General features: G+C 36.9%; 1 protein-coding gene across 2 annotated transcripts in view; it reads left to right on the plus strand.

Annotated features, from left to right (window-relative positions):
* Positions 1-7,623, plus strand: part of Lpxn (leupaxin) — a 35,925-nt gene extending 28,302 nt beyond the window's left edge. For both annotated transcript variants that reach the window (XM_046445692.2, XM_046445693.2), the window contains exons 8-9: positions 6,368-6,516; positions 6,843-7,623. In XM_046445692.2, the coding sequence (XP_046301648.1) occupies positions 6,368-6,516; positions 6,843-7,112 (419 nt within the window). In that variant the 3' untranslated portion in view covers positions 7,113-7,623. The remainder of the gene's footprint in view (positions 1-6,367; positions 6,517-6,842) is intronic.
* The last annotated feature ends 3,699 nt before the right edge of the window (positions 7,624-11,322 follow it).

Below are 11,322 nucleotides of genomic sequence, written 5' to 3' on the forward strand. Positions count from 1 at the left end.
TTTGAGTCTCAATCTCAGGCCGTACCTATTGTTATTTTGTGACCTGGCCATTACCATACCATCATAGTAGATTTCTGGAAATATTTCTTGGGTAGGTGCTATGTGGTCCACTGTGTATGCTTTACTTGCCTGTTATTTTAGTGAGATACAAATAGAGTGCTTATATTTATAAAACTACTGGGTTATGATATTTGGGTTCAGCTGATAACTGTCAGTTCGTTCCCATGGAGAGATCAGTGTCAGGATGCGTTTAAGTTAGGAGTATGATATTGAAATTGGGCCTTTATTTGAATCTCAGCTTCTCTACTGAGTAGTTATGAGTAACTTCTTTAAGCTTCCTTTTTCTTTTTCATTTGGGGTTAAAGATGGGGTTAAAACTCACTTCAAAGGATTGCTGGAAAGGATCTAATTTTAATTTAGTACTACAGTTAAGAGTCTTCAGCAGAAACAGTGGATTGCTGATTATTTTTATTTTAGGTGGCCTCCCCCCAGTAAGTCCTAAGGAGAATTCCTTACAGAAAAGTTCCCTATTTATACATATTCTAGTCAGTGCTGAACTGAAGCTTTCTAACTACAACAAATTTCTGGAGCTGATGATCTCATCTTTGCTCTTCTATTATTAGTCTTATGTCTATCATTCAAAAATATTCAATTAAGCAACTACTATGTATGTGTCAGGGACTATTGTGGGTCCTAGGGACAAGTAACAGAAAAGAAAGTTCCTGCTGTCATGGTAAATCCATTCCAGTCAAAGAGATGAGTAATAATCATACTAGCCAACTGATTAGGTAGTGTTTGAGATAGGGTGGTTGGGTCAATTATTCTCTGAAGCAGAATCCTGAGTTAAGTGAAGGACTAAGCCACCTGGGTCTCTCAGAGAAGTGAATTTTAAAGCTAAGAGAATGTTTACTGGGGGTGTAGCTTAGTGGTAGAGCATTTGGTTAGCATTCATGAGCCCCTGAGTTCATATTCCCAGCTCCACAAACGTGCTTGCATGTGCGTGCACATGTAGAGGGAACGATCACTTGAACAAGTGCTTGAAGATCAAGTGTTTGAAGATGGATTAGTGTATTCTATTATTCTTTTTTTTTTTTTTAATTTTTTTTATTGGTTGTTCAAAACATTATAAAGCTCTTGACATATCATATTTCATACATTAGATTCAAGTTGGTTATGAACTCCCAATTTTACCCCAAATACAGATTGCAGAATCACATCGGTTACACATCCACATTTTTACATAATGCCCTATTAGTAACTGTTGTATTCTGCTACCTTTCCTATCCTCTACCATCCCCCCTCCCTCCCCTCCCATCTTCTCTCTCTACCCCATCCACTGTAATTCATATCTCTCCTTGTTTATTTTCCCATTCCCCTCACAACCTCTTATATGTAATTTTGTATAACAATGAGGGTCTCCCTCCATTACCATGCAATTTCCCTTTTCTCTCCCTTTCCATCCCACCTCATGTATCTGTTTAATGTTAATCTTTTCTTCCTGCTCTTCCTCCCTGCTCTGTTCTTAGTTGCTCTCATTATATCAAAGAAGACATTTGGTATTTGTTTTTTAGGGATTGGCTAGCTTCACTAAGCATAATCTGCTCTAGTGCCATCCATTTCCCTGCAAATTCTATGATTTTGTCATTTTTTAGTGCTGCGTAATACTCCATGGTGTATAAATGCCACATTTTTTTTATCCATTCATCTATTGAAGGGCATCTGGGTTGGTTCCACAGTCTAGCAATTGTGAATTGTGCTGCTATGAACATCGATGTAGCAGTATCCCTGTAGTACGCTCTTTTAAGGTCTTCAGGGAAAAGTCCAAGAAGGGCAATAGCTGGGTCAAATGGTGGTTCCATTCCCAGCTTTCCCAGGAGTCTCCATACTGTTTTCCAGATTGGCCGCACCAGTTTGCAGTCCCACCAGCAATGTACAAGAGTACCCTTTTCCCCACATCCTCTCCAGCACTTGTTGTTGTTTGACTTCATAATGGCTGCCAATCTTACTGGAGTGAGATGGTATCTTAGGGTGGTTTTGATTTGCATTTCTCTGACTGCTAGAGATGGTGAGCATTTTTTCATGTACTTGTTGATTGATTGTATGTCCTCCTCTGAGAAGTGTCTGTTCAGGTCTTTGGCCCATTTGTTGATTGGGTTATTTGTTTTCTTATTGTTTAATTTTTTGAGTTCTTAAATGTAAAGACAATATAAAGACCTCACAGAAAATTTCAGATGTAACTTATTCTGTTAACTTAAATAAGCAACATAATTTTTTTCTTACAAATATTTTACATTTATTCAGATTTATGGATTCTTAAGTTATAGTGTGCCTTGTTGTGAGCCAGCCATGGGCTGTGTGTGTGAGCCATGAGCATTTGAGCACATGAAGATGTTGCTTCTCTGACTGGGCTATGCCATAGATGTGTCCTTTTCTCTTGCTCTGCCTTTGATCCCACACAGCACCTGAGATGGGTGTGACCTTATAAGATGTCAGTCAATCTGCTAACCACAAGACATCACCAAGCAACCCCCTGAAACCCAATCCCTTGCCTTATTTGGGTTGAACTTTCTCAAATGTCTTTCCCCAAAGTAAATAGGATGGTTTCAGGCATGCTCTCTCTTTTATTTTTTTTTTATTTTATTTTTTATTTTTTGCCAGCCTCCCTTGCCTCCCTTGTGGGAGCTGGGGCAGAGAATCTGTCACTGAATCCCAAGAAAAAGGTACTTTCTATGTCTGTGTGATTATTTAATGCCATCCCAGTCCTCTTTATTTAATGCCTCCTCCAGTCCCCTTCATCTAGCCCTCCAGTCTGCTATTTTGATGGAATTACCCCTCCCATGCCTTTTCCCTTTCTCTCTTTTCCCTAACCTTATTTTGGACCAGCTTCCACATATCAGAGAAAACGTTCAACCTTTGGCTTTCTGAGTCTGGCTTATATCACTTAGCATGGTCTGCTCTAGTTCCATCCACTTGCCTTAAAATGACATAATTTCATTCTTCTTTATGGCTGAATATTACTCCATTGTGTATAAATTTTCTTAAATTCATTCATCTGTGGAAGGGAACCTTGGTTAATTTCGTAGCTTGGCTATTGTGAATTGTGCCAATATTTAATGTGGCTGTATCCCTAGAGTATACTGATTTTAGTTCTTTTGGATATATACCAAGGAGTGGAATAGCCAGATGATATGGTGGTTCCATTCCTAGTTTTTTGAGAAATCTCCATACTGCTTTTCAGAGTGGTTATACTAATTTGCAGTCCTATCAACAATGTATCAGTGTACCTTTTTCCCCACATCCTTGCCAACACTTATTATGTATTCATGATAATTGCCATTCTGAGGTGAGATGAAATCTCAATGTTATTTTGATTTGCATTTTCCTGATTGCTAGAGATGTTGAACATTTTTTTTCATGCACTTGTTGGCCAGTTGTATTTCTTCTTTTGAGAAATGTCTGTTTAGTTCTTTTGTCCATTTATTAATTAGGTTATTTGGATTTTTTTGGTGTTTTGTGTATTTTTTATATATACTGAGTGTTAATGCCCTATCTGAGGAGCAGATGGCAAAGATCTTCTCCCTTGTAGTCTTGTTAAGGAAGTTTATTCCTTTGCCAATGTATTGGAGAGGTGGATCTACATTTTCTTCTAGGAGTTTCAGGGTTTCTGGTCTAATTCCTAGGTCTTTGATTCACTTTGAGTTTACTTTTGTGCAGAGTGAGAGAGAGAGAGGGGTTAAGTTTCATCCTTTTACCTATGGATTTTAGTTTTCTCAGCACCATTTGTTGAAAAGGCTATCTTTTCTCCAATGAATGTTTTTGGCACCTGTGTCTAGTATCAGATAATTGGGTTATCTGATATATGTGGGTTTTTCTCTGTGTCTTCTATTCTGTTCCATTGGTCTTCATATCTGGTGCCCAGACCATGCTGTTTTTGTTACTATAGCTCTGCAGTATATTTTGAGGTCTGGTATTGTGATGCCTACAGCATTACTCTTTTTGCTCAGGTTGCTTTGACTATTCTGAGACTCTTATTTTTCCAAATGAGTTTTAGGATTACTTTTTCTAGTTCTGTGAACAATGTCATTGGTATTTTGATGGAAATTGCATTGAACCTGCATAATGATTTTGGTAGTATGGCCATATTAATAATATTGATATTTTATTAATATTAATTCTGCCTACCCAAGAACATGGGAGGTATTTCTGTCTTCTAAGGTGTTCTTCAATTTCTTTCTTCAGTGTTCTATAGTTTTCATTGTAGAGGTCCTTGACATCCTTCCTTAGATTAATTCCCAAATATTTTATTTTTTTTTAGGTCATTGTGAATAGAATAGTTTTCCTAATTTCTTTTTCAACAAGTTCATTATTGGAATATAAGAAAGTGATTGATTTATGTTTGTTGATTTTCTTTTCTCACCTGATCTGGCTAGAGTTTCAAGGACAATGTTGACTAGATGTGAAAGTAGGTATCCTTTTCTTGTTCCTGTTTCAAGAGGAAATGCTTTCAGTTTTTCTCCATTCAGTATGATATTGGCTTTGGGTTTGTCACATATAGCTTTTAAATTGTTGAGCTAAGTTCCTTTTATCCCTAGTTTCTTTTTTTTTTTTTTTTAATATTTATTTTATTTTTTTAGTTTTCAGTGGACACAACATCTTTGTTTGTATGTGGTGCTGAGGATCGAACCCGGGCCGCACGCATGCCAGGCGAGCGTGCTACCGCTTGAGCCACATCCCCAGCCCTATCCCTAGTTTCTGTATTGCTTTAAACATAAATGAGTATTGCGTTTTATCAAAAAGCATTTTTTTTGCACCTGTTGAAATAATCATGTGATTATTGTCCGTAAGTGTATTTATGTGGTGAATTTAATTTATTGATTTGTGTATGTTCAACCAACCTTGCATCCCTTTAAAGAAACCCACTTGATCATGATACACTATCTTCATAAAGCAGCATGGGATGTTTGATATACATAGTAAAATAGCCTAGCAAGTTAACCTATTTATTCTCCTGCATAGTTACCCCTTTCTTGGTATGTGGTAAAAACATTTTAAAAAATCTACTCTATTAGCAAAATTTCAGTGTGCATAATAGCAATTTAATATTTCTTTGTAGTTCATTTTTTTTAATGTACACCCATTAGGACTATATGGTCAAAATACTGTTTTAAAGTCATTTGAATGAATCATTTTCTTTTCTTTGGTCATATTATCTGCTGTGTATACATTTAATTTGTTTCAACTTGACTTACTTTTTAGGGATATTTTTCACTTTTTCAAAGCAATGTTTTGTTTGTTTTTTTGGTTTGTTTTTTTTTGGTACTGGGGATTGAACTCAGGATGTTCTACCCCTGAGCTACATTCTGAGCCCTTTTAATTTTTTGAGACAGGGTATCACTAGGTTACTGAGGCTGGTTTCAAATTTGTAATGCTTCAGCCTCAGCTTCCAGAATCTCTAGCATTATAGGTCTGTGCCACAATACCTGGCAATTTTTCACTTTTCAATTTGATACAATAATCCAAATCATATGTACATTTAGGAGCTTCTTATATTAGCCTTGTTTTTCTAGGATATAATTAGCAAATATTTCTCTTCACATTGTTCTTTCTCTTAGACATTGTTTTGATGTTTTTCCAACATTCATAAGTCATTCATTCATATGTTTTTATGTCAAATATATTTATCTTTAGCCTGCTTTTCAAATATTTGAGCCTATTTCCAGATTAAAGAGAAACCAATCCACTTTAATTTAAGTATTTGTGTGGTTTGAATTATTATATTGAGATCTTGCATTCATTTAAAAATTATTATTTTGTAGTATTTTATCTTAAAATATTAAGCACTTTTTTAAATGTCATTTTATATTTTGGGGATATAATGGAGACAAGATCAACAATATCTTGTTTCTCTGAGAGCTAATGTTTAGTGAGGGATGGCAGATGCTTTCAGATAATGGTAAATGTCTTAAGAACAATGAAAAAAGATGAAGTGATAAAGAGAAACTGAAGACATTCCTTCCTGATAAGATGACATTTGAGTTGATTCCTGAGTGGTAAGAAGAAGTCAGCTGTATCTCATCTGGGGCAAAACTGTTCAGAGTGAAGGATACTCAGGACAAAGGCAGTGAGGAGAAACAGCCCTTAACACTTGTTAAATGCTTCCTGTGATCCAAGCACAACTCTGAAACACTTTATCTGCATTGTCTTGTTTATTTTTTCCAGGAACCCTTTGAAGATATTTGTAATTACCCTGTTTTGATATGAGGACACTGAGATTGGGAGAGGTTAGGTCATTGACTTCATCTCTGCTTCTGACTTAGCTTTCAGGGCTCAAATTTACAACTGTGAATCTTTGATTTTATCTCTGCAGGCTTTCATGAGAAGGACAAGAAGCCATATTGCAGAAAAGATTTCTTAGCCATGTTTTCACCCAAGTGTGGTGGTTGCAACCGCCCAGTGTTGGAAAACTACCTTTCAGCTATGGACAATGTCTGGCACCCAGAATGCTTTGTGTGCGGGGTGTGTATTTTCCATTGTCTTTTGGATTTAGATGAAATCTAGGGTTCTCTTCTCTCAGAAGAGCTACAACTTGTAAAAGGTTCATGGTCTTAGTTGAGGAATTCATGTGGGCTTCCTGAAGGATAAATAAATCACAGCATGTGCTGTGAGCCATTTGAATCTATTTTGCAAGTGGGGCAATCTAAACTCAATTTGTAAATGACCTGGAGTTAAATTACCACAATTAGGAGATAACTTGACAGGAATTTCAAATCTGAATATTTTACTTTGCTGATATTTCACCTCTTGACACATGCATTCCTTTTCTGCCCTTTTTCCACCTCTAGGACTGCTTCAGCAGTTTTTCTACTGGCTCCTTCTTTGAACTGGATGGACATCCATTCTGTGAGCTCCACTATCATAACCGCCGAGGAACCCTCTGCCATGGATGTGGGCAGCCCATCACTGGTCGCTGCATCAGTGCCATGGGTCATAAATTCCACCCTGAGCACTTTGTGTGTGCATTCTGCCTGACACAGTTGTCAAAGGGCATCTTCAGGGAGCAGAATGACAAGACCTATTGCAAATCCTGCTTCAATAAGCTCTTCTCACTCTGATCTCAACCAATCTACAACTTCGTCAAACGGCCTAGAAAATGTAAACCAAGATGAGAGAGTACATTTGCTGTTACTGACTTTTTGCTTAAATAGGCTTATAGAGAATGTAAAGGTGATGAGTAAATAAGGGGACATCGAGACATTACATGATTAGACTTAGAATATTTTATTTTAGGATTCTAGTTTTATATCTTTTTAATCTGGAACTTGGATTTAGACCTACGTCTTACTATTAAGTCCCTCTGCAGTTATATTTTCTGCATGCACCTTTTGTTCTACCTCTGGTTTTCTGTTTCTAATTTCTACCTCTCCTGGTGGCCTTCAGATATGTCCTGCTCCAAGCTTCCTTGTTTCCCTGAATAATCACTGCTGTGTCATTGTCCTTGCTGTTAGGAATCATGATACCACTCTTTAATTCTTTGCCTCTCCCTTCAATGTATTTCTCTTTTTCATGGGGAAATAGATTTTAACTGACATCCTTGATAAATAAAATGGCTTGTGGTTTTGATGACTCATTGTCTTATTTATTTGGTAGATAAACTTTCTGCTTCCTGTGTTATATCTGAGGCCTCATTTAGTGTCACCATCATGCCCAGCACTTTGTACGTTTTTAAAGAATCTGATTTTCTTACATCCTATCTGTTTGCTTATAAAAGTCTCTCAAGGGATCATCCTTCTTTAAAACATTGAATAAGGTATGTTCTATATCTTAACATAGTCCTCAAAATAATTGTATAATTGTTTGTTATGACAGAAAAATCGTTTTTAGAATCCTGGAATCTGAAATAGTTTACTAATGAAGACTTCTTTACTGGAGGTATTTAAAAAAATAGGGACGAATTTGTCATCTTTAGATTGGTATGGGAATAGCATTTCTTGGATAACTTAAATGGAAATGATTTTTGCCAAGATTTATCTCCTCTGTTAGAATGAATAATAAGGGAGTTTTTGAGAGAAAAGGAAGTAGTGACAGTTACTTCTATAAAATAGGAACTTTGAACGTGTGTTAAGGCATGTGGGAGGCCACACAGATATGCAGCCATCTGCCTTCTAGCCTGTTCCACTGTCTGAACGCACCAGACTAAGCAAAGAATACTTTCCACTTTGAAACACCCTCTTCACAAGTCTTCATTATGATGTCATGTGCACATGCAGGTGTTCATGGTCACGTTGGCAATTTGTCAAGGGAAACTTGGGTTTTAGCCTTGAGATGCAATGTTCAGGTGCTTAAAGTTTTGGTTTTATTATATATTTTTCTAAGAATTAGATACTTTGAGATTCTTTTAGAATTTAAATATTAAGAATATCATAGAAAAGCTGGAGCTCACTAGGACACAAGAACATTTTCTTCTTGAAACTAAAAGTGGTTTATATTTGCTCAAAAAGATACTGCAACAAGGACAAATAGTTTAGTAACAGGAAAACCATTCATAAGTAAAAAGTTTTTCCTTAAAAAAAAAAAAAAGGGCTGAGGCTTTAGCTCTCTGGTGTAGTGCTTGCCTTGCATGTGTGAGGCACTGTGTTCAAACCCCAGCAACACATAAAAATAAAGATACTCTGTGTTCATATACAACTAAATAAATATTTTAAAAAACATATTATTCAAGATGGTCACCTACTCATTTACTCTTGAATCTGAGTAATTTCTAGGTGTTTGAAAAATAAAATCCACCGTCCTGGGATAGTACTTTTCCACCAGTGAGGAGAGAGAGTGAGTGAGAGAGAAATAAATATGCCTTAAGCTCAGAACTGTATTATCAGAGAAGTTCCTCAATTAGTTTGGCCAATTATTCTTTGAAGTAAAGGTGATATCCAAGATGATACTGTGATAAGAGACATCCATTGCTTTTTTCATACAAGTTCTATCATGTCCTTCCTTTACAGTTATTGGATGGTTGCCAGACACATGCTCCTGTTTCCATGACCAGTGGAGGGAGAAAACATACTTTTTTTACTTTTGTGAGAAAAAGTTCTGAAATTTGTCCTAACTAAACAAATTTAGGTCACATTCCCATTACTATTTTTTTTTTTTTTTTGCTGGAGAAATGGATTGTGCAGCCTGGTTTAAACCAAACTGGACCCTTCCCAGAATTCGAGGATATATTAAGTGTCCTGGAAACCCAAGGGCTCTGTGGAAGGGAAGAGATAGGAATATTTAAAAATCTAGGTATTGGTAAGGAGGAAGTAGGTAATGAGTCTTGAATTCATATGTTCAAAAGCAAAAATATTAAAGAGTTTCTGAGTTTCAACATAAGACAGAAGGTAAGAAGTAGGTGTTGCCAGTGCCTTGAAGAAACATGTCTTGAGAACTTTTCAGAATTTAAAAGCAGAGGAGAGCTAGGAATAATGTCATCATGAGAACCATGTGTGGTGCTGGTCTCCTTTAGGAACATGGCATTAAAAAGCATCAAAAGCATCTTCAGTTTGGGAATCTGAAAAGAGAACTTCCTGATGAAATAAAGTAGAGAAAGGGAAACTCATTTCTTTAGAAGAAAGCATCTTAGTCATAAGCAGACCTTCAAACAGAGAAGTGGCAGTAGCCACTAAAATAGGAAACTGAAAAGTGACTGCCTGCCCTCAAGATACAGCAAAGGTTTTCCCCACACAGAACTTGCCATCGATGTAGCGCTGAAGTACTAGGGAAAGCAGTCATTAGAATTCACAGGATGAAGAAAGAAAGAATTCTCAGCTTAAAGCCAGTGCTTGGGTTGGGTTTGCTGCAACTTTAGACCTTTGCCAGAAGGCTGTAATATCTCAAATGTATTCAGTAGGAACAGAGACAATTTGTGTAGGGGGTTCTTCACTCCAGATGCATAGTGCCTCAATGAATATCCCGTGGGAAGATAATTTCTGCCTAAGTTTAGAGACCATGGATTCTGGACCATTGCATAGACTTCCTGGCATCCTGGTGAGGTAAATCCATCTTATCTTCCTATTTCAAATATTACCAAAACTTAACAAATGCTGTGTTCTGGGAGGAACATATTTTACCTGGGATAACTACCCCAGTTCCCGTGAGAAATCTCTCAGATCACAGGTGCTGATAGACTCTAGCTGAGAATGATCGGAACAAGACATCAAAGAGGACTTTCTTTAAGCTTTAACTCAGGAGAACTTGATTTTAGATTTGAATGCTTTTTCACTTCAACAGGCTGTGGTAAGTAATGGGAATGGACATAAGTAGGGATGTCCAATAGAGTGGGAATAAATTTCTTAGTTTTCTGCGCCCTTGGCCCTCTAGTCTAGTTTTTCCACAAGAAACTGCATTTTCCATGTTTTGTGCCTGTGTTTAGGAAGAGCTGACTTTACTTTCAGCTCCTGAAATGGACATAGTCCTGTGTCTAACCAATGTCTGACGACCTTGTTCTCCTGGACTAAGGTAAGTTATTGGATTAAGTATAAACACATGACCTTAGCAAAGTCAATTGTATTGTTCCCTAGCCCCTTTGCAGGATATATTTGGAAAGGAGCATCTTATTTGTTGAAATAATAGCTGTGAATAAAAACCCATTGCTGCTTAGAAATATCTTTGTTGTTATCAATGGGGAGCCTGCCTAAGAAAGAAGCCAACATAGAGTTTCCTCTGAGTAAGACTAAGTAATGAAGAGGCTGTCTTTTCCTTCTTCTTCTCCTTCTTTCTCCTCTTCCTCCTCTTTCTCTTCCTTCTCTCCCTCATCCCTCTATTTCTTTCTTTTTTTCCTTCATTGTATGGTACTAGGGATTAAACCCAGGCCTCCACACATACTAGCCAATGTTCTACCACTGAGCTACATCCCTATCCCCATGATTTCTCTTTTAGGATGCCCACTCAATTCTACCATATCAACAACCTAACCTTAGACTGGGAAATTATGTGAGCAAATAAGATTTTTTCTTTGTTTAAACTGATTTAAGTTGAGGTTCTGTTACAAATTTTTTGAGTAAGCAAAATGCACATATTCTCTCTTTTATCAGTTTAAAGTGTAGTGAAAGGATGAATAAATAGATGAACAAATAAACTCAATGTGAGCACAAAAACTACATTGCATGTCATCTTAAAAACTAGTGGGTTAGGAGCTGGGGCTGGGGCTCAGAGGTAGCACACTTGCCTGGCATGTGTGAGGCACTGGGTTCGATTCTCAGCACCATATATAAATAAATAAATAAAGGTCCACCAACAACTAAAAAATATTAAAAAACAAACATAAAAAAACCTAGTGGGTTAAAATAA

This window comes from Marmota monax, unplaced genomic scaffold (assembly GCF_021218885.2).
Source record: "Marmota monax isolate L192 unplaced genomic scaffold, Marmota_monax_Labrador192_F-V1.1 WCK01_AAM20220418_F8-fsc00038, whole genome shotgun sequence".
NCBI lineage: Eukaryota > Metazoa > Chordata > Mammalia > Rodentia > Sciuridae > Marmota > Marmota monax.